Here is a 24,635-nt window from a genome sequence, read left to right as displayed (position 1 = left end):
ATGACCCTAAAAAAATAAGACTAGACTAGGTACTAGCCTTTTTATGTCCGAGCCAAAACTGGGTTGCTCACTCTATTGGAGTCCATTTGGCACAAATAGGTGAGGTAACTGTTTGGCAAGCAGCTTCTCAAACATTCTAAAGTGTAAGGGCAAGAGAGTTGTTTAAGAACAAGGAGTTCATCAACTGTAAAAATCATTTATTTAGCTTAATGTATGCATTTTCGTTGCATTGAACAAATTGAAACAACTCACAACGCATAAATAAAATGAAGTCTATAATGTCAAATTGTCTAAATGAGGATGCAAGTTTTAGCTTTTTTCTTTGAGCGAAGGCAGTGGCTCTCATATTCTATAATCTTTTTGTGTTGCTGCCATTACTTTCTAATTTTTTTTTTTTAATTAAATGGAAAAGTATCTCACTTTCAACCCCTGATAAGTGTTCCATGTCTGTTGGAAATAAAATAGGCTATAAGAAATTTGCAAATCATTGCATTTTTATTTTCTTTACATTTTACACAACATCACAATTATTTTTGAATTGGGTTTGTACATGTCCACAAGTTTCAATATCAATTACAGTATTATAAATCACACTAACTCATTCACTATATATGTGATGTGCTTCCAAGCTATAATTCTACTAAAACAAGGATACAGACTGATATATAGATGGGTGACATGTATGGAGAACCTACTGTCAGTTTTGTAGGTTTATGAGTGTACTACCTATATTATAGGGATAAGAGTAGTCTGTAAGATCACCCCCTCTAGATTTAATAATAACACAGGTCTGTAGGGGTACAATTATTTGAAAAGTAAGAGGTGATTATTATATACTTTCAATTTCTGAACTCAGTAAAAAATATCTAAAAAATTCTATCATGTAATTTTGGTCACAAACACTGACTGCATATACTTTTTCTTGCACCATACATTGACAACTGGGCGTGACCTTTGGCGGATGATTTTGATGTAAGCCTTTATTTGAACAAATATTAAAAAATGAATTAAAAGGAAAATGTCAGAAAAGTCAAAATCACACAGGGAGCCTTCAAAGATGTACAAAAGAATAAGAATAGCTGAAGGATATGACTTATGACAAAAGTAACATACCCCAAAAATATATGCAGAAATATAAAGAGTAGAGAGAAAGAATTGATGATGTGAATAAAAACAAATAACATTTCCATGAATATACGTAGAAAAATTCCTACAGTGAACAGATAATTAATATATTCTAAAAATCAACATACAGATGATTGGTGGGAAAACAATACATAAACTGTATGTGAGAATAGAGTCACAGGGATCTATCTGTTATCTTGCCCAGATCTATACAAAAAATAATTATGTCAAGACAATGGTGTATAATGTAAATCAAGATAGGCAAGGATTAAAGAAAGAACCAGTGTAATATTGGAGATGAACAAAGATGGTGAAATAAAAGGAAAAATCTGAAAGCAAATATAAGGTGACCCTCAGAAGAAGCTGCACGCGAAACGTGTTTCAGGGGTATTTGCTGGCCACCATACAGGTTGCTTGCCCTCCCATATCTGCACTTAATCTGGCACTTGCTCATACTATATTTACTTGCAGCTTAGAAGCACTTTATGATGTGTATTTCATCTATTGTACTAAGTATCCATGGTCCTCAACATTGCCCATTTCTTGTCTTCTTCAAAAGACCTTGAAAGGCACAATTTGAAACCCCAGTCTGCTTTGAAATCATTGTCTATAAGAAATCTTGCTGATGGGGTATAATTACCTTTTCTTGTTGCTGTGTTCAATCTTGCAATGGTGTATGCCATATGGCATGAAACTGTCTTCCACAGCCTCACCTTTATAGCAGAGTATGTATGCTCCTCACCCTGTTTTAATTTTAAGCCTCCTGCACAGTGGTTTCTGTTTCAGTTACTGACTCTGTTTCAATCTGCATTTGAAAATGATGATCATTACCACCTGTTTGATATAAATGTAACACCCCGGGGTCGAGGGGCTTTTACCTGACTTGTCACCGGGCCGGGGGTCGTCACAGGCTGGCCTGGCCTGGTTCCGTGACCACGAGGCGTACAGGAGGGAGGGAAGGCGGTGGACGGGAGGAAGGATGGAGAATGGGGTAGTGATGGTGATGAAAGTCTTTTTAGATTATGATGCCACCTGTGGGCCACGGCCAGAGATGGGCCGCTGCTGCGGGTGCTGCTCTCTGGGGCTGATGGTGAAGGTCGCATCCAGGATGATGTCCCTCCCCACAGACGGAGTGGGGTTACCCCAGGGAAAATGATGGAAGACAAATGGGGGTGGTAGTAGTCCCCGTTGGTGCTGCAGCACTGGGCGCCGGAAAATGAGAGGCAGAGGCAGGGGCTGCGGGTCCCAGGTCTTTACTTACTGGTTCAACGCCGCACGCCAGGTACTGGTCTTTGCCGTGACTGGCTCCGCTCAATCCCGGGCAGGTTAGACGCAGGTCCGGTATGGCAGTCTGTGGGCCCTTCCTCCATGTGTGCTGTGTCGGTCCCTGTGGCATGATGCACCTTGAGGACCCCCTTGGTTGTTTAAGTGTCCCAGCTCTGTCGCAGGTGAAGTGGATCCTCGCCGTGGAGTCCGACTGGATCTAGACCCCGGACCCTATGTATCACTGTGCCTCGAGCTATGTGGGTAGTGGTTGGGAAGACATGGAATCCTCCCGTCCTGCAGATTTGGTTGCCAACATGAAGTATAGCTAGCCCTAGCCCTAGGGCTCTGTACCCTGTAGTAGCGCCGATCCCGAGAGAGCAATGAAGCTCTCCCCTCGACTTCCGTATTCTCCTTCATCCCACGAGATATTCCGGTACCGGGCTCCTTTCTCCCGTGTTCTCCAGCCTGTCCCCCGGTCTGGCAGATTTTACCAGCAGGAGCTCTGAAGCACGCCCTCCGGGTGACCATGTTCTTCTGTCACGTTTTGTTACCCAGACGTTCTGAAGTAATTCTCTCCCTGTTCCTGTATTTTACCAGTGCGCCCCTCTCCCTCCGGATGAATCACCAAGCTGGGGAAGTCCCGTTGTTATGGTGATCACCTTCAGCCTAATTAGTGGAGAGCACCTGCTGTATGTGTTATGCAAGGAAACTGCTGACTCATTCTCTAACTGTGTGGTGTAAGTGAGACATACCGGACATTAAAGTCCTCATACCCGGGATGGATACTGCGCCCCAAATGAGATGCAGTACCCTGTGGTTACCGAAGCCTCAGGGGCACCACATAATTGGTTACTCATACACCTGACTTTAATCCTGTAAAATCCCTGACTTTCTGCAAGTGTACCTAAAAGAATTGATGCTGCTTTAAATTTCTCTTTGGTTAATTCATTTTATTTTGTTAATTAATAAAAATTAAACTATTAACACTATGCTGATTAGTTCACATGAACAACTAAGGCTGAATTGATATATCCTGCAATCATCCGTTAGAAAAAAAACCTTAAGTTATTTAACAACAAACTTAAAAGTTGTGTTTGCAAGACTTTTTTGCCAATGAATCTCAGTAGAATCCATTGTAACGGATGATTACAGGACATGTGATCTCAGCCTAACCGAAAAAGCAGTTTCCATTCTGGGGGCTTCGAGCCACCTATGTATTAAATGGTAGGCCATTTACGTGAAGGAATGCCATGGTGTTCTACCTTTATCTTCCACATGAAATGTCTGGCCGGCCATGGCTTATGTGCCAGTGACAGAACTATCGTAATCAACTGTATGAAGAAAACCCCTATAATGTATGAAAATCTAATTGTTTGATTGGAACTTTAAGCGTACACCATTATGTACACAAATTACTAAATACAGATGTAAAAGAAAAACTTTCTCAGGATCAGCAGTTTATTGACAGTCATCACAGATTCTGTTAAATTCTACCATTTCTTTCTGTACTAGTGGGACCATCTTGATTGTTCAATGGATATTATTAGGGCGGTCATTGGAAAAGCTGAAGACTGGAAAGTAGGAAAGACAAAGCTTTTCTTAAAGGTAGGATATTATATAAAACTCCTGGCAAATGTATTGTACATTCCTGCATGATATTTTCCCAATCGCTATATACACAAAGCCATATTTATAGAGTAGGAAACAGAAACATCGCTTACTTAGCCCAGTGATCATGTGATTGTTTTTTTTTTCTTGGAAGGAGCTAGAACTGCTGGATCTGAGCAGACGTGCATCAGTTCTTGAGTAGAGTAGGTTGACTTTACCCTTTAGCTTTGCCTAATATGTAATCCCCAGTAACAGGGAAAATCTGCAATAATAAGAATAGATTTAAATATTGAAATGCCCGTTAAAGATCTATCATGACTATAAGGAGCGAAAGGAGTGAAATAAATGAAAAAAAATATTATAAAATGTACACTGTAAAAAAAAATGGATAAAACAATTTAAAAACAAAAGTCACTGCCTGTTCGAATTTCACTGCTGTCAAAGAAAAATTGTGTCCTATAATTGACAAGGAAGGGGGAGCACAATTTAAAATGTATTTCAATTGTTCTTTGTAGTTATAAAAAAAAAAGTTAAGATTATTTTTTTTCTTTACATTCTTGTCCAATATTTTAAAAAAATATATAAAATTGTCATAAAAATGACATCAAGAATGAAACGATTGGCGAACATTATTTGAATATTCAAAGGGAAAAAAAATCGAGCCCTTATAATCTGGATGTACTAAAAAAAACCTGTCCATGTCACAAACAGGCTAAATTGTCCTGTTTTGCACTGGTTAAAAATGCTCAACATAAGGCTACAATCTATCTGCAGTACAAATCTGCATTAAAATGATATAACATATGGTATATACAGATTTATATTCTGCTGCTTTGTAGCTTTTCTGCACATATGTCATTATATACCGTAGGTTATAAAATAAAGTATATGTCTCTTGCCGTTCTTTGTCTAGGATCAACATGACACAAAACTAGAGGTGGAACGTGAACGCGTACTCACATCCAGTGCTATTCTCATACAAAGAGTGCTAAGGGGATTTAAAGACAGGTAAACTATTTTTCTGCAATTATTCTATAATGTGCTGTTAGAAGGGTATTGGCCAAGCCGTTAGGTTAGGGTGTTTGTGTATATTTGCTCTCTGAAAGGATTTCGATAATACACATTATTTTAACTAGTACCCAATAACTAGTAGGGTTGTTGCCATTTTTCTAGCATATAAGCTTGACATGAAGCATGACCTGATACAGATTCACTATTTATGCTCAACCTGAACTATGGATTCTTTAGATGATGGTAGAACTACACTGAACAACAATATAAATGTAACACTTGTTTTTGCTCCCATTTTTCATGAGCTGAAGTCAAAGATCTAAGACTTTTTCTATGTACACAAAAGGCCTTTATCTCTCAAATATGGTTCACAAATTTGTTTGAATCTGTGTTACTGAGCACTCCTCCTTTACCGAGATAATCCATTCACCTCACAGGTGTGGTATATCAAGGTGCTAATTAGACAACCGGATTATTGCACAGGTGTGCCTTAGGCTGGCCGCAAAAAAAAGCCACTCTAAAATGTGCAGTTTTATCACATAGCACAATGGCACAGATGTCGCACGTTTTGAGGAAGCATGTAATTGGCATGCTGACTGCAGGAATGTCCACAAGAGATGATGCCCGTGAATTTAACCTTCATCCGGCTGAGTAGGTACAATTGTAACTATTCCGTTTTAAAATTGCAATAAATTTTTTTTTACAAAAGCCGTAGAGGGCTGAAATTCCGTGACATCTCTGCAGTTTTGGTCCAGCATATATTGGCCAAGTTTCAATAAAATATCTCCACCCCTTTCCGAGATAAGGGGTCGCTGTTAACGTAAAATTATGCAGCCTGACGAAGGTTAAAGTTCCTTTCTCTATCTTTAAAGGGAACCTGTCATCAGGAATTTGGCTTTCAACCTAAACGTTTCCCCCTCTGCAGCTCGTGGGCTGCATTCTAGGAAGGTTTTTGTACTTTTTGTGCCCCTTTTTAAACCAAAATAAACACTTTATAAACTTGTACCTTTCTGTTTGAAAATCTTGTTAATTTTCCATGGGGGCGGGCCGTGTGGCGTCCGTTGCTGTAGCTTACGCCGTCCCCCATGCTCCAAATCATGCCTCATAACGCCGCCCACTGCGCCGAGGTCCCGTGCACGCCGGGACACCTAGTGACGTGGTCGCAGGCACGAGAGTATGGGCGGCGCTGTGATTGCATCGCAAGTGCGCGCCCATACTCTCGTGTGCGCGCTCTCCCCTCTGTACGTCGCTCAGATCCTCTGCTTCTTCTGTGCTCCGCTCCTCCCATCTATTTCCTGCTGCAGGGTACGATGGGAAGGAGGTGACGTCGGGCCGGCGCAGAACGCTGGAGGCAGTGGGGGAGAGCGCGCACACGAGAGTATGGGCGCGCACTTGCGATGCAATCACAGCGCCGCCCATACTCTCGTGCCTGCGACCACGTCACTAGGTGTCCCGGCGTGCACGGGACCTCGGCGCAGTGGGCGGCGTTATGAGGCATGATTTGGAGCATGGGGGACGGCGTAAGCTACAGCAACGGACGCCACACGGCCCGCCCCCATGGAAAATTAACAAGATTTTCAAACAGAAAGGTACAAGTTTATAAAGTGTTTATTTTGGTTTAAAAAGGGGCACAAAAAGTACAAAAACCTTCCTAGAATGCAGCCCACGAGCTGCAGAGGGGGAAACGTTTAGGTTGAAAGCCAAATTCCTGATGACAGGTTCCCTTTAAGCCAACTCCAAAGGCATTTCAGAGAATTTGGCAGTGCATCCAACTGGCCTCACAATTACAGATGATGTTTAACCACACCACCCCAGCACCTTGACATCCAACATCTATACCTCCAAAATCATCTAAGACTAGCCACTTGGACAGCTGCTACAATACAATAAAATTATCCAGACATGTCAAGAGACTGGATCACCATCTAATGTGCATGGAGGCCTCTCAAATCTACTCTGACAGAAGAAAAAGGATCAAGATTTTGAATTTAAACACCCCATTATTTTGTTTTCACAGGAGATAAACCCCACTTCCCCCATTGCAGAGCTAAATCGGGGGTGCATTCCAGGAATATAGCTGTCAGCTTAAAGCTTGTTGCGCTGACAGCAATCTAAGGTGTAGGACACCTCTTCTCTCACATGTCTTGGTTATGTCTTCCCTACCCTTTTTGTTAAAATTTTCTTGATTGTTCATTCTTTTTTTATTCCAGTATATTTTTTATTGTGGCCATTAAAATAATTCTGCATTGATGTTATGGTTGCTTATTTGGTTGTTCAAATGTTTTCCTACTTTGCAGGAAACGCTTTCTTAGGCAGAAACAATCTGCTGTGAAAATTCAAGCTTTGTGGAGAGGTTACCATGATAGGAAGGCTTACCTCAAGGTATTATTTATTATTTCTTGTCATTGCTAAATTAAATATTTGCATGTGTGACGCCCTGGGCAAGCCAGGGGTCACAGGTCACAACACCACCACACCCCACACTCCAGGTAGGCACATCACAGCTAAACTACAAATCCTTGTTGCCTTCCTCCAGAGGCTGATGATTCACACCAGGGGGTGGGCCAGGTGGTTGGCTCCGCCCACCAAGGAGATCACAGCTCTGGAGGCGGGAAGTACCAGGCAGATAGAGTCAAGGAGGAGGAAGTGGAAGGAGTGGAAGAGTAGCCCGGGGAGGGCAAGAGTAAACAAGTAGTGAAAGTAGAAAAGTGGTAAAGGAGGAAAGCAAGTGAGGTGACAAGAAGGAAGGAAAGCCTGAAGGGTCCAGCTTTGTGTAGGGCCAGATCAGCAAGGTCAGCGACGGCGGTGACTGCCTGGAGGGGGACCGTTTGGAAGTTCCTGGAAGGACCCCGTTGGCTGTGTGCCCGGTGGTCTGGAGCAGTGTTCCGAAGGACAGTCAGCACCAGGGCAGGGGCCTCTCGGACCCCGGCAAGGCTAGGAGTCGCCAAATTTGCCGAATCCGTCAGCGAAGGGGACGTAGATCCCCCAGCAACCAAGTCCCGATTGAAGGCAACAGTCCAACCTGAAGCAGAGAGACACCGCCACCCCCAAGGCACCAGTTTCTCAGGGCCAGCGCCTGCGGGCAAAGAGTAGAGCTCCTCCGGCCCAGATTGTAGTCGGGGAGCGGGTAACCGGAGGGAATCCACCACTACCACAAGTCAACCATAGGTGCAAGGAAGAGGGGCATCACCGTCACCTACCGGGAGTGCAGGTGCAGCCGTCTGTGGGACCGTCCTACCAGCCGTGTGGTTTACCGTAAAAACTGTGTCCGTGTCTCAGGCTGAGTGAGTACCACAGTGCCGCAAGGCACAGCGCTGCGCCCCCGCGTCCCTGCGCCCACCAGGCCCCGCACCTCACAACCATCACCGGGCCCCGGGATCACCAACCCCTGCCCACGGAGGGGCAACACAACACCTGGCTGCTCCGCACCACCATCCCCGGGATCCCCGCATTGAGCAGCGGTGGTGAAATCACCATAACCGTGGGTGGCGTCACGAACTATAACAATCCCCGCACCCAACAAACCCCCCTTTCACTCACGGGCGAGGAGTGCCGCTCGAGAAAACCCCCGGGATCCGGCCTACGGCTCGAGCCACCACTAAGCAGCCGGACCCGAGCAGAAGGGGTAAGCGCGGTGTGCTGACACCCTCCTCCCCGCCCGCGACAACTTGGCGTCACGAACAGGATCTTACCGCTCTGCCGTCTGGTAGAGGTGCGCCTTGTTACCGCCGGAGGTATCCGGCAGAAAAATTGCAGAAGCCGCCATCTTTGGCGCGAAAAGTTCCCGCTCGAGCGTCTTCTCGAGCAGTAGAGGCGCGAAGGCCAAGACCCCGCCCCGAGAGAGGAGGGGCCGGAAAGAGCTAAGGGGGACGCGATGGCGGCTGGACGCGTGTAAGTGTGGCGGTGGAGGCCAACACCCTGAGGCCCCGGTCTGTCGACCCTAACGAAAAATGTCCGCCCCACCTAGTCCTGCAGAGCCTACCGAGCGGGTGTCTGGAACGGCGGCCTGGCTGAGGGCCCGGGCGGCGGGGATCTGCCGTCACTACCAGAGTCGGATCGGCGGGCTGATGGAGCAGTGGGCCGCAGAGGTGGAGGCCCTGGTTGCTGTGGCGCGAGTGTATGGAGTGGAGGCCGTGATGGAGGAGCAGGAGAATGACCCACGCCCCTGTGTCCCTGAGGGACCGGCCGCTGCGGCTGAGGGACCCGGTCTGCCCCAGGCTCCTGTGTTACCTCCGTCCTACACGCTCGCGCGCTGCACCGAACCTGGCCCGTCGGACGTGCACCCCTCTGTGACTGCGGCAGGGGCAGAAGATAGCGACTCCGGTCCTGACACTGAGCCCGTGTCCGAGGAAGAAGAGGGGGTCGCTGCCCTGCCTGGCATGGAGGCCACTTATGTCCCACGAGCCGGAGGCAACGGGTATCGGGCGATCCTTCCACGCCGTGCGTGCTATGCGCTGGAGGGGCTGGTGCCCATGTCCTTTCACCCCGAGCCGGGTGAGGAGGACGAAGATACCGAGTAGGGCAGCGGATGCCCGCAGCACCGTCCCCGTTGGGACCACTTGTGTGTTTGTTGAAAAGTTGAAAGTTCTGATGAAAATGATAATTACCGAACAGTTACCTGATTTGCTTAGTGATTGAACCGGCCGGAGCCGGCACCGTTGTCCCTGTGGGGACCGTTTAAAAATGCATGGGAACTATCCATGGACAAGCCCGTGAACTTGCAGGGCAACCACAGACGTTAGTGGCTTGTAAATATGTTGGTTACCGTTACCGTTTCCGCAGGCCGCCTCCGGAGAGGCAGGTTGGAGGGAGGGCCCTGAGCAGAGCAGGCTAGGGCCCAGCCACCAAAGGAACCGGTGGCTACCCTCTGGAGGGCAGGACAGATCCCGCTCGGGTACCGTGTGCTGGACTGTGGGTCAAGGGGTGCTGCCTGGGCTTTAGGGGCAGCACCAGGGCCAGGTTACTTGGGTGGGAGAGAGCGGAAACCGTAACCGTAAACCGTTGCAACGTTAAAGAAATGTGCCTCCCGTCTTGGGAAGAGTTATTAAAAATGTATATATGTTGATTTTCCAAATGTTATCTTTTTCAGAAAAATAAAACCGGTGTAGGACGGCAGCCCGCGGACGGTCTGCGTTTTGCTAAGGGGGAATGTGACGCCCTGGGCAAGCCAGGGGTCACAGGTCACAACACCACCACACCCCACACTCCAGGTAGGCACATCACAGCTAAACTACAAATCCTTGTTGCCTTCCTCCAGAGGCTGATGATTCACACCAGGGGGTGGGCCAGGCGGTTGGCTCCGCCCACCAAGGAGATCACAGCTCTGGAGGCGGGAAGTACCAGGCAGATAGAGTCAAGGAGGAGGAAGTGGAAGGAGTGGAAGAGTAGCCCGGGGAGGGCAAGAGTAAACAAGTAGTGAAAGTAGAAAAGTGGTAAAGGAGGAAAGCAAGTGAGGTGATAAGAAGGAAGGAAAGCCTGAAGGGTCCAGCTTTGTGTAGGGCCAGATCAGCAAGGTCAGCGACGGCGGTGACTGCCTGGAGGGGGACCGTTTGGAAGTTCCTGGAAGGACCCCGTTGGCTGTGTGCCCGGTGGTCTGGAGCAGTGTTCCGAAGGACAGTCAGCACCAGGGCAGGGGCCTCTCGGACCCCGGCAAGGCTAGGAGTCGCCAAATTTGCCGAATCCGTCAGCGAAGGGGACGTAGATCCCCCAGCAACCAAGTCCCGATTGAAGGCAACAGTCCAACCTGAAGCAGAGAGACACCGCCCCCGCAAGGCACCAGTTTCTCAGGGCCAGCGCCTGCGGGCAAAGAGTAGAGCTCCTCCGGCCCAGATTGTAGTCGGGGAGCGGGTAACCGGAGGGAATCCACCGCTACCACAAGTCAACCATAGGTGCAAGGAAGAGGGGCATCACCGTCACCTACCGGGAGTGCAGGTGCAGCCGTCTGTGGGACCGTCCTACCAGCCGTGTGGTTTACCGTACAAACTGTGTCCGTGTCTCAGGCTGAGTGAGTACCACAGTGCCGCAAGGCACAGCACTGCGCCCCCGCGTCCCTGCGCCCACCAGGCCCCGCACCTCACAACCATCACCGGGCCCCGGGATCACCAACCCCTGCCCACGGAGGGGCAACACAACACCTGGCTGCTCCGCACCACCATCCCCGGGATCCCCGCATTGAGCAGCAGTGGTGAAATCACCACAACCGTGGGTGGCGTCACGAACTATAACAATCCCCGCACCCAACAAACCCCCCTTTCACTCACGGGCGAGGAGTGCCGCTCGAGAAAACCCCCGGGATCCGGCCTACGGCTCGAGCCACCACTGAGCAGCCGGACCCGAACAGAAGGGGTGAGCGCGGTGTGCTGACACCCTCCTCCCCGCCCGCGACACATGCATAATAATGGTCACTTCTAAAGTTCCTACTCTTCTGTTTCAGATGCAGCATGGTTTCCAAAGACTCCAAGCAGTTATAAGAAGCAGACATGTACGCCACCAGTTTCAGAAATCTCAAGCTATTATTTCCAAACTACAGGCCATATGCAGAGGTTATTTACTAAGAAAACGCCTTGCACAAGAGAAGACGGCTATTCTAGTTCTTCAGACTTACACCAGGGGTATGCTGGCTCGTAATAGGTACCGGAGGATGAAGAAGAGTGTAAGTATGACTGGGTGTGTATGAAGGCTAGGGCTAGACAACGGACGACATGTCATGTGAAATCGCACTGATAATGATCTTCTTTTGTGTTGCACTGCAACCTCCTGCAACATGGAGTCGCAAGTGTTTCCAAATGTGTTAGATGTTCTGCCGCTGGTCTCAAGTCTCATACGACTTACTAGCCAAAGTCTTCAAATCAAATCACATGCAACATTTTTTTTTTAAATCAAAATCACAAATCTTAAATAGTTGCAAACTAGTTGTTCAGATGATTTTTGTTATACCACTTTTGTGAGAATTGCTGTTGGCTTGTAGTCCCTAGCGTAAACATTCTGACATTTGCGTAGTATCCAAAATCCTAATGGAGAGGCTGCAACTAGCCCATTTTTTATTCATACCACTCAATTTAAAGAAAAATAACTAATTAATTTGGGAACATTCTGTGAAAAAAATGTTTGTTTTTTTTTTTTTTTTTTTTCAAAAAAAGTGTAACGAAAAAAAATAGTCAATTTACATGTAGGTTACATTGCCACGATCGGGAGACACTGTGTTCTAGACGCAACATGTCTTCTCTTGTGGAGACTTTAGTGTTCTGCACGGCAGCATTCGCGCCCACAATCAGAATTCTGGGAACAGCGTATTTTCACTGTCTTTTCCCATTGAGAACACTCATGTCTCCGCAAGTATAAACTGACGTGATACAGCCCGGTAAGCTGCGTCGCCTGAGATTTCTATAAATCCCATCCACTGTGCTTGTTCTGTACAACGCAGTGTTTTGGACGCAGTGAAAATACACTGCATCCAAAATGCTGCTAACCCTGATCATGGAAACGTACCCTTAATATTGGATCCTTTACTACAGGATTTATTAAACCAGCAAGACGTAGCAATGCAAAAGAAAAGGAATATGGTGCAGAAAGAGCTTCTACTACAGCAAGAGAAGGAAAACTTAGCAATGGTGGAGCAAGTGTTTGGGTTTTTACCTCTCATGGTAAGTGTCAATCTCATAAGTGAATCAATTATATTTTATATTATATAATTGTTTATCTGCATAAAACAAATCTAATAAAAACATATTAACACTAACAATATTTTTCATCAAGGACCTTGACTCACAGTCTTTAGATGAGATAGACCTGGACACCCTCCCTCTCGAGCTAGAGAATGCGGACGACCATCTGTCTGATTTCACTTTTCCAAAGTTTGCTGCTACCTACTTTCAAGGCTCAGCAACAGATACCCACATACGGAAGACATTGCACCAACCACTTTTGTATCATGAAGACCATGGTGATGTTCAAGTACGATTGTCAATTTCATATTAAATATATGATTTTTTAAATGGATATTTTATTTATTAAGAAATGTCTATAGTTATAAAACCAATATTAATCCTCCTCTATAAAAAGCAAAACAAAATGTGCATAACCAAATCCATAGAGATTATTATGCAGTCTGTCACCTAATATACAATTCAGACAACCACTTTCTCCATCCCTATGTTCCCCCAAAAAAATAACAACACCTATACTCACTTCTGTTGTCGGCACCCTTCCAGTGGTGTTGGCACTGTTTCTCCCCGGGCTCACGGGACATTGTTTTGTCACGTGCTCCCTGTGGCAAATCAGCCCTGGCTTTGCTCTCTTCTCCTATGTACGTAATCAGACATCCAGAATAAGGGGCCCTTTGCACACTACGACATCGCAAGCTGATGCTGCGATGCCTTGCGCGATAGTCCCCGCCCCCGTCGCAGCTGCGATATCATGGTGATAGCTGCCGTAGCGAACATTATCGCTACGACAGCTTCACATGTACTCACCTGCCCTGCGACGTCGCTCTGGCCAGCGAACCGCCTCCTTTTTATGGGGGCGGGTCGTGCGGCGTCATAGCGATGTCACACGGCAGGCGGCCAATAGAAGCGGAGGGGCGGAGATGAGCGGGACGTAAACATCCCGCCCACCTCCTTCCTTCCACATAGCCGGCCGCTAAGCAGGTAGGAGATGTTCCTCGCTCCTGCAGCTTCATACACAGTGATGTGCGGTTTTTCCCAATTAATGGAAATGACCGACGCTACACCAATGATATGATTACGATGCTTTTGCGCTCGTTAATCGTATCATAAAGGATTTACACACTACGATGTCGACAGCGACGCCGGATGTGCGTCACTTTTGATTTGACCCCACCAACATCGCACCTGTGATGTCGTAGTGTGCAAAGGGCCCCTTAAGCCCGCTTTACACACTGCAATGTATCTTACAATGTGTCGGTGGGGTCACGTCGTAAGTGACGCACATCCGGCATCGTAAGGTACATTGCAGTGTGTAACAGCTACATGCGATTGCGATTGAACGGTAATACGTTCATCGCACGCACATCGTTCATTTCTCTAGACTTGAACGTCAGATTGTTCATCGTACCCGGGGTAGCACACGTCGCAGTGTGTGACACCTTGGGAACGATGAACAGATCTTACCTATGTCCTGCGGCTCCCGGCCAGCAATGCGGAAGGAAGAAGGTGGGCGGGATGTTTACGTCCCGCTCAGCTCCGCCCCTCCGCTTGTATTGGCCGGCTGACGCGTGACGTCGCTGTGACGCCGAACGTCCCTCCCACTCCAGGAAGTGGACGTTCGCCGCCCACATCGAGGTCGTATGGACGGGTAAGTACGTGTGACGGGGGTTAATCGTTTGTGCGGCACCTTCAACAAATTGAACGTGCCGCACATACGATGGGGGCGGTTACGATCGCATACGATATCGTATGCTGGATCGTAAGGTGTAAAGCAGGCTTTAGTGTCTAATTTGTCCAATGGTAGGAAAATAGGGTTTTGTCACTTCATTATGTTTTGTGTGAAAATTATTGTATTTTCATTTCAGGCATCACTATCAGTTTGGAAGATTATACTGCGATTCATGGGCGATCTTCCAGAACCAGCATTATACACTCCCAGAAGCCAGAATAGCTCTGTTATTACACACATTTATGACACTTTAACAAGGAAGAATGATATTATGGCTGGTATAAAGGATGACATGCAAGGAGTAAGTATCATATAAAAGGAAGTAATTTTTTTGTAGAACCATGCTTTTATTTTTTTTAATGGATTTTGTTCATGAAGAGAAGTTCTGGCCATATATGTTATTACTCAAAAGGAAGTTATCAGCTATTAGAAAAATACTAATGTGGTCCCAAAGTGTTTCCAATTAAGAATCCATACTAAACACTTCAAAAGACCATATTTAAATAAATTTATCAATCTTTATTAACATGATTAAAAAACATAAACACTAGACATAATAGACATATTTAAAAATTGACAGAAAATAAGGTGCAGGATGGAGGGTCCACCATAATTCATTCATTTATAGTATCACAGAATATTTAGTTCATGATAATATTCTCATTTATTTATAGTATCACAAAGCATTAAGTTCATAATAGTGCTTCACTAGTTTATATGTACCAAATATTATAATCAATATGTCTCCTCTTGCTCCTCAATATTTAAAGGGTTAAATCTCTGTTTAATCATTATAATATTCAATACATCAAACCAAAAGGATAAAATATTTTTCTTTTATAGTATCACAGAATATTTAGTTCATGATAATATTCTCATTTATTTATAGTATCACAAAACATTGAATTCATAATAGTGTTTCACTGGTTTATATATACCATATATCAAAATCTATGTATCTCCTCTTACTCCTCAACATTTAAAGGGTTAAATCTCTGTTGAATCATTATAATATTCAATGCATCAAACCCAGAGGATATAAATTCCCAGATCTAAGATATATGAAAAAAAGTAGAAGTCCTCTCCGTTCCCATGAGAGGAATTAACAGAGACCTCCCAGGCAAAAGGCAGAACAGATAAGCAGTTGGTTAGTTTCTTAGGATACTTTACCTAGGCAGACCCTCCCCACACCACTCCAACGATCGTTTCACGTATCTTCGTCAGGGAGTGATGTGAGGGGGTAATGGACAGCCCTATATACTTCCCTCACAGCTGATGTAAATCAAAATAACGAGCACTCCACTTACCAGGCGCTACTGGCGTTAACGCGGAGGATCCCTCCCCCCACCGCGAGGCCCAGGGACGTCAGGAGAGGCGACGCTGTCGCCTGTGATGACGCGGCCGCACCACGAGGCGGAGGGAACGGGAACACGCATGCGCGCCGCAGCGTCAGTGTTCATAATGCTGTGCCTAGAGGGAAAATCGCCATCTTGGTGTATATCAAGGCTTCAATATGGTTGTTCCTATAGCATGATTTATATATCTGTTCCCCAATGAACTTTTTACAACGAACTAACGTATAATGCTAGGATATATCATCCAATTCACAAGATAACATTCATGTATATCTATACTGAAAAAAATATATATATACGTAGATCATCCTGTCATTAATGTATGAAAATCATGCTTCTTGCAGTTTATTCATCATTATATATAAAGGGTGCCTCAGAAAACAAAAACCCCCACATTAAAAACCAAGGAAGCAATGTAGTAGCAATACCTCAAAATATGAGTTTTTGACATAGAAGAAAATATTCTCCAAATAGTAAATCCTTGTTAATCACAATAACAGAAAAGGTTGTCATAGTATGGAATTGCTGGAAAAACTAAACTCAGGCTCCCAAATGACATCACGAACTCTCACAGGACACAAAATGCAGTCCATCAGATCCATATCCATTATGGTCATGCCAGACCCTACTATCGCAAATAATGTGGAGATAGGAGACACAAGGGTGTCACCCACCTCCACGCATGGCATAGTAATTGAAAATCGGAGTGATCAGTGATACATAATAAATAAGGGAATAATCAATGGAATATATCACTATTAAGATCATGGAAGATACTAGAAATGGTGAACATCAAAATATGACCAAGAGAGTCACAGCAAGGCCACATGGGTACCCAGCATAGTCATAATCCAGAGAGGAACGGTAGTCTAATGTCATCGTTCGCTGGACATGGCACAGATGAGTAGTCATCAGCTATTAATCCAGTCATACTTGAAGGAATTTCACAGAAGCCCAAATAGGGCTCATCTAAACACAAACGTTGCGGGGGGGGGTGATATAAAATAAAATATATCATCGCCCACTGCCCATGGTGTAGATATTATAAAAAAGTAGAGGATGATCACATAAAAGTAACCAATAATCCCGCAATATCTATCTCCAGTCATATTCAGAAAGAGAGAGAAAAAGGGACCATGAAGAGCTACACTATCACAACATGTAGCAGAGGATGGTGCAATCATCATCCCTCACTCAAAATCACATAGAGGGTTTATAAAATAAAGATAGATTTGTCATAAATACAGTCATATCAGATACAAAGATCCACGGGCATTTCAAAACCATCTGCGGCCAAACAGAAAGTGAAGAGGACAGATATAATCACTATCACCCACCTATATACTACAAAAAGTTGGAGAATCCCCATTGATCATTCAAACCTACGGGCTTCATACTCCTCAATAGGGTGATCCATTTACACTCCATTTGTCCTAATCTCTTAGTTGTATCACCCCTTCTGTTGCCCACATGTAGTTTATCAATGCCCCGGAACTGAAGACGATGTCCCTGACCCGGATGGAACTCCCGAAAATGTTTAGCAATAGGTTTCAATTGAGCAATTTTCTCGGTCTGATCTGCGGTGACTGTCTCAGCATTCTTAATATCCCTGATATGCTCCAAAATGCCTATGTCTAGTGTTTATGTTTTTTAATCATGTTAATAAAGATTGATAAATTTATTTAAATATGGTCTTTTGAAGTGTTTAGTATGGATTCATATATGTTATTAGACTAGAGCACTTGGACATCATAAGTCAGGCAGAAGGAGTGTCATCGTATGGGGTCGACAACTTGCCCAGTTTTATTGTGTCCGCATTATGAAATCACATATATATGATATGGAGAATTACATCAAATCACAACTAGAGTGAAGAAGTGCAAACAGAGTCCATCCATATGTTACACGGACAACTCCAGGAGGGGTCATCTTGGGTAAACAACAGAAAAAGAAAAGTTTTAAGGTTCAGCACCAATTAAAATAATAAAAAATCACTTTACTTCCAGCTTCATTAAAATTAACATAATAACATGGAAACCGAGACACCCAAGAGTTCTTAGTTATAGCAATGCTCATTGTCAAGTTTTGTAAAGTAGTCTAATACCCTAAGAAGTATGACATACTAAACCATTGCAAACAAGAAATATAAAAAATGATCATGTGTTAATCGAACATAAAATAGAATAGCAAAAAAGGGTTGAAAACTATAAAAACTATATATTATGTCAGTTCTGTAATTAAGACCCATTTGTGGTCAGGTATTTAATGCAAAGATCCAGTATGCTTTTCATCAAAGGACTAGTTTGCTTCAGTCCCACCTTATCCCGGACTGTTAATCCACTCAGTCCCAACAACTTGTAGAAAAAAGGAATCTTCCTTCTTGAGGAAACACTTAGAAAAATCTAACATAAAAAACTTGGTGTGCATGGATCTCAGTATAGCCGATATATTATCCAACTTCAGGGTGGGAAATACAACCAGTGTATGTATTGTATACAGTGCATTGAAAAGGTATTTATACCCAGTGAACTCTCCACATTTTTTCATGTTACACCCACAAACTTAAATGTATTTTACTGGGATTTTATGAGCTATATCTAGAAAGTATTTGTGGTGTAAGAGTGGCAAGACGAAAGCCATTTTTGAAAGCAAGCCATAAGAATTATTGTTTTCAGATATCAAAAAGCCATTAACGGCACACAGCTAAAATGTGGAAGAAGTTGGTCTGATCAGATAAAACCAAGTAGAGCATATGGGCAAAATGCAAAACATTCTGTGTGGTGGAAAAATAATGTGACGCCCTGGCAAAACCAGGTAGTCACAAAAGTGTCCACCCTCCTTGTTACCACCAAAAACCCACACCCAGGTACAACACACAGCCATTAAAGCCTAGCCATCCCCTCATGATAATAAGGACACACCAGTGGGCGGGATCAGGTGGATGAAAACGCCCACCTAGGGGTCCTGAGGTGTCAGGGGCGGGAACACAACAGAACAGTGGAGGAGTAGAGAGAGTGTGGAAGAACCGTTGAACAGTTTTGACAACAGTCAGACACAGACAGTTCAAGCTGACAGTTGACAGTGGAAGTGGAGTTGAGCTGACAGAGAAGTGTAGTCAGGGGTAGGGGCCCTTGGACTACACGGCTAGGTAGCAGACAGTGAACAGGGCCACAGGCGATACGATCGTGAGAGACTTTAAGTGGAGCGGGGCAGGGTTGTAGCCTGCCGGTGCCGACAGTGGGAATTCGGTCCGGAGGCCATGCACAGACGGGGTGCCTGAACCCTAGGACGAGGAAGGTTGCATGCCCCTTGTTAATCAACCAGCAGAGGACGAGGTTTCAGGCCTTGTTCTCCAGAAGTCCAGAGAGCGAAACGGAAGCCCAACGCGGGGGATAGAGTGTCCATCAGAAGCCACAGAAATCCCAAGGGTCAGATTTTGCGGGCCATAGCTCCAAAATAAACTCAGTACTGGGAGTGGCTTCCTCGTTCCATGCAGAGTTGTCCGACAGAAGAGACAAACACAGAGTGCAGGAGGAAGGGACACCTGTTTACTAAACCCAGGTGTGGGACCCGAATACACCCTCCAACAGCAGCCGGTCACTAGCAACTTGGTTTACCACTGGACTTGTGTGCGATTACTGAACTATGAGTACACCATTAACCCCCGGTCCAACCTGGCACGCCACTTCCAGCAGCCATTACTCCTGTGTACCGACCACGGGCCTCGGGACTACGCCTTCCCTACCCGTGGAGGGGATCCCATCTTGCTGCCATGCTCCACCAGCCCTATCACCAGGAAGCAGCGGTGTCACCATCCCTCACCGCAACCCACGGGTGGCGTCACCGACACAACAACTCCCCTGTAAATATCCCCTTCCGACGGTTATGAGGACGGCCGGCCATGTGAGCCCGGGTCCAGTCACCACTCGAGCCACAGCAGCGAACTCGGATCCGAGCGGCCCTAGAAGCAAGCGGCAGCAGCCCCCGCCCACAACAATTACACCTTACCCTAAAAATGCCATGTAGCGAGGGTAGCACGACAGAGTACTCCCTCCTATTTATGGTGGCAGGAGATTGCAAAGTAGTGCTACATATTCACTTTCTCTGGTTAATTGTTCTGGCTCTGCAGCTTCTCCTTTATACGGTGTTGCTAGGGTTAAGTAGTTTCTTTTGTCTTCTATGCTTTATATATACATAGCAACAAAAAGAGGAAAATATCCTCCAAAAATTAAGTATTACTTACAGCAAGATGGGCTGCAGTGTGTACATCGCCCTGGCCAAAAACTAGTACTCTAGCAGGATACAGCTAAACCCCCACTAAAGTGGAAGTGTCACAGGTGCAGGAGGAGCAAATCACACACACACCTCCATGGAATGGAGGAGGGCGATTGCTAGATGATAAAACTGCACACTAGTGGCTTGAATAGAGCGCTGTTCACATATGCAGATAACACAGTCACAAACCCGCAGCCTATTAGGTGACGCCCATACTATTAGATCAGGCGGGCTGCCAAGCCGTACCCCACTGTGTATCATGCACGGACAGACACTCTACAGTGCAAGACCCAACAGAAAGGGGCCTGGCTGTATCCTGTCCAAAAAAATAAATATGAGGTTTTTGTTGGTATTTATGGCCATAAAAACATAAGCCTACAACCCGCGTCACGGAACCTCATGCTTGTAGGTCCCTACACTAAATATATACATAGCAACAAAAAGAGGAAAATATCCTCCAAAAATTAAATTGCTGTAAGTAATGTCTTCTATGCTTTAGATGAAAGCTGGTATGAGCTGTGCTGTGTTTGTAATTAAAGCCCCCGCCACCTCGCCAGCGATATCGCTGTGTGTGACAAGCAGCACCGAGTGTGCCCCTGCTTCGAGGTCGCTGATCGTTACAAAATGATCGGGACCATTTTTTGCTCGTTCTGAATGTGCAGGGAGCCGGCGTCTGGCAGCCTGTAAGCGGCGGTACACTGGTAACCATGGTACACATCGGGTAACTATGCAAAGCGCTTTGCTTAGTTACCCGATGTGTACCATAGTTACCAGCGTACGCCGGTTACAGGCTGCCAGACGCCGGCTCCCTGCACAAGTAGCCAGGGTAACTATGCAAAGCGCTTTGCATAGTTATCCGATGTGTACCTGGCTACCAAGCACAGCGTCGTTACACAGGTCGCTGGTGGCTGGTCTCTGATTGCTGTGGAGATCTGGCTGATTGACAGCTCACCAGCGACCATGTAGCAACGCTCCAGCGATCCCTGCCAGGTCGGATTGCTGGTGGGATCGCTGGAATGTCGCTTCGTGTGACAGGACCTTAACTCTGCTATAAAGACTTCCCTCCCAGCCCAGATAATTGCTGGTGATAGTTTCTACTTAGCCTACATCTAGAGGGAACCTGTGGGCTGTGGACCAGAAGGTCATTCAGAGATCATTTACTGTGTGAAAACTGTGTTGTGTTTTTTCCTTCCTTATTCCTCTTTGGTTTTGTCCTCTGGTCCATTCAACATTACTTTCTCATGTCGTTTTGAGTGCTTTGTATGATTGCTGTATATTTTACCCCTGTCTGTCTAATCTTCTCGGTGTCTTTAACCTAAAGCGGGACTTTAATTCCCACTGCCCTGCTAACGAGAAAGGGCTGAGTCCAGGGAAAGACAAAGATAAGCTCGTGATCCGCAACAGGGTGAAACAACCCATCTAGGGACATTAGGGAGTGCAGGGATCAGCCTCAGGTGAGTTTAGGAGTTGATCCTGCTCCCCTTTCCGTAGCATCAGGGCCCACTGTTGTATTGTCTTCTCGATGTACCTTGTTCATTGCTGTGCTCGCTGGGGGTTCCCATGTACCTGGTGTGAAACACCATCCCCACTGTCAAACATGGTGGTAGCAGCATCATGCTGTGAGGAGGCTTTTCTTCAGCAAAGATAGGGAAGGTCTTCTTAGTTGATGTGATGATGGATGGATCTAAATACAGAGCAATCCTGGAGGAAAACCTGTTAAAGGCTGCAAAAGACTTGAGACTGGGGCATAGGTTTACCTTCCAGCAGGACAAGGACCCTAAACAACGTACCAGAGCTACAATGGAATGGTTTAAATCAAAGCATATTCATGTATTTTAATGGCCCAGTCAAATTCCGGAACTTAAATCCCATTGAGAATCTGTGGCAAAACATGAAAATTGCTGTTCACACATGCCTCCATTCAATCTCACAGAGTTAATAACACTTTACACGCAACGACATCGCTAACGAGATGTCGTTGGGGTCACGGAATTTGTGACGCACATTCGGCCTCGTTAGCGATGTCGTTGCGTGTGACACATACAAGCGAGCGCTAATGATGGAAAATACTCACCAAATCGTTGATTGTTGACACGTCGTCCATTTCCCAAATATCGTTGCTGATTTTGGACGCAGGTTGTTCATCGTTCCTGAGGCAGCGCACATCGCTACGTGTGACACCCCAGGAACGACGAGCAACACCGTACCTGCATCCTCCGGCAACGAGGTGGGCGTGACTTTCATGCGTCTGCTCTCTGCCCCTCCGCTTCTATTGGACGCCTCCTGTGTGACGTCGCTGTGACGCCGCATGAACCGCCCCCTTAGAAAAGAGGCTGTTCGCCACCCACAGCGACGTCGTTAGGAAGGTAAGTATGTGTGACGGGTACTAGCGATTTTGTCCGCCACGGGCAGCGATATGCAGGTGCGAACGCTAGCAACATCGCTAGCGATCTCGCAGCGTGTAAAGCCCCTATTAGAGTGATTTAGCAAAGAAGAATGGGTAAAAATGTTAGCCTCTAGATGTGCAAATCTGGTAGCAACATAGCCCTAACGACCTAACGACTTGCAGCAGTAATTTCCGCAAAAGGTGATCTTAAAAGTATTGACTTAAGGGGGCTGAATGCAAATGCAAGTCACAATATATAGTTTTAACATTTGTAGAAACCCATGTATCATTTCCTTCACAGTTCACAAATACTTCCTAATTAGCATTGGTATATTATATAAAATCCCAATAAAATACATTTAAGATTGTGGATGTGAATTGAAAAACTGGAAATGTATAAATACTTTTTCAGGGCATTGTATGACAGTGTTCATATGTGACAGTATACACTACATCAGAACCATTACAGTTCACGTAAGACTTTTTATATAGATAGAGTTTGTATTAGAAGAAAAAGATGTAGAGAATATTTATTACCACTATATTTACATGACCATTTAGTGATATAGCTTTTTCCTATTTTTACACTCCCTGTTTTTTTCCTCACCTTCTTCCAAGAGCCATACCTTGTCTATTTTTCCATCAGCATAGTCATATGGGCGCTCGTTTTTCTACTGTACACATTGTAATTTTGAAAGTCACCATTAATTTTACCATTTAATGTAATAGAAAATAAAAAAAAATTCCAACAGCAATTATAATAATTATAATTAATTATATAATTATAATAATATATAATTATAATAATTATAATGCGCAAATCATTATTGAAACACAATTCTGTGAATGTATTTTGGGTTTTGTTTTTATGCCAATCAGTGTACTGTAAAAATGATTCTCCAAGATACAATTCTCCAATACAATTACAGAGATACAAGACTTGTATTTTTTTTTAATGTAAGTAGTGTAACCAAATTTAAAAATTCATAAAAAAAGTTTCATTGTATTTCCATGTTCGGAGACCACTACTTTAATTTTTTGTCCAATGGAAGGGTTTTTTGGAGTTGCGAAAGTTGCATTTTTATTGATACCACGTTGGGGTAATTATGATGTTTTGAATTTTCTTTCTTTTTTTCTATATTTTTGGGGGCTTTATTTGTTACTCCTCTTAGCGAACGTGAACCTGCTATCGCATACTGATCGCATACTATATACTGCATTACAACATATTGCAGTATAAATTACAAATCACTTTTTCCTATGTGCGCCAGCCACAGGCTTGTCTTCACAGGAATACTGAGAAAAAGTAGGAATCCGGCACTCAAGGTTGCAATGGTATATTGGGTTTATTCAAAGAAAGGTGGAGTCTGTGTAAACGTGTGACGTTTCGGTCACTTGACCATTTTCAAATGTACACAAACAGTGGGGAGCTAAGTGAGTAGAATTATAGCAGTGCTATGGAGGTTGTGACATGTCGCTGTGGGCAGATGTGTTGACAGGAATACCGTCATGGCAGGCACAGAGACCTTCTGTCTTTCCCCAGCTGCAATTTCAACCCTGCTTCATGGTGGGTTAAAAGCAAGTTAACGGAACAATTCAATGGGTTACCAGTAGTGATGGGCAGCCCCGGACTGTAAAAGTCTGGATCCATGTGGTCTCAAACATACCCAAGTGCCGGGCCCGGAATTCTCATGGCATTCCAGCTAATAATCCGGAATCTGCACTTGGGAAATAAAAAAAAATAAAATAGAAATGAAGAAAATAAGAATGAATCAAGCGCTTCATACTACCCGAGGCTCTGGTGTGGCTATAACTGCTCCCGTGGCCGCTCACTCTTCCTCCAGGACCGCTCATTATTGCTCTGACATATGCACTGCTTTCCCCCGCTCACCAGCAGTCTGTGATTAGTTGAAGTCAGACGCGCCCCCAGCCTATGTGACAGCATCTGACTACAACCAATCACAGGCGCGGTCTGCGGGTCAATAGTGTAGTGTAAAAATAAATAAAACAAGTGACGTAGTGTCCCCCATATTATGATACCCAGCTACGATAAAGAGTAAAAAGCAGAGTATATTATGCTAAAAAAAAATTTATTAGAAAAATTTAAATATGTACAGACAGAAAACTGAATGACTGTTATCAAAAAAAGCAACAGTATTCCAGATAATCTATATATATAATTGCCTTATTCTGTCTGTCTGTCTGTCTTGCTCCAA

The 24,635-nt window shown here is 45.0% G+C and overlaps 1 protein-coding gene across 1 annotated transcript in view; it reads left to right on the top strand.

Moving 5' to 3' along the window:
• The window catches only part of MYO7B (myosin VIIB), a 266,503-nt gene that overhangs the window by 143,991 nt on the left and 97,877 nt on the right, over positions 1–24,635 (top strand). Inside the window, exons 18-24 of the mRNA XM_075340840.1 lie at positions 3,904–3,996; positions 4,913–5,007; positions 7,308–7,392; positions 11,444–11,662; positions 12,525–12,653; positions 12,766–12,963; positions 14,540–14,704. Coding sequence (XP_075196955.1) covers positions 3,904–3,996; positions 4,913–5,007; positions 7,308–7,392; positions 11,444–11,662; positions 12,525–12,653; positions 12,766–12,963; positions 14,540–14,704 — 984 coding nt within the window. The remainder of the gene's footprint in view (positions 1–3,903; positions 3,997–4,912; positions 5,008–7,307; positions 7,393–11,443; positions 11,663–12,524; positions 12,654–12,765; positions 12,964–14,539; positions 14,705–24,635) is intronic.

The sequence above is a fragment of the Anomaloglossus baeobatrachus genome, chromosome 3 (assembly GCF_048569485.1).
Source record: "Anomaloglossus baeobatrachus isolate aAnoBae1 chromosome 3, aAnoBae1.hap1, whole genome shotgun sequence".
NCBI lineage: Eukaryota > Metazoa > Chordata > Amphibia > Anura > Aromobatidae > Anomaloglossus > Anomaloglossus baeobatrachus.
The sequence above is the reverse complement of the archived record's forward strand: the minus strand, read 5'-3'. Positions and strand labels throughout refer to the sequence as shown.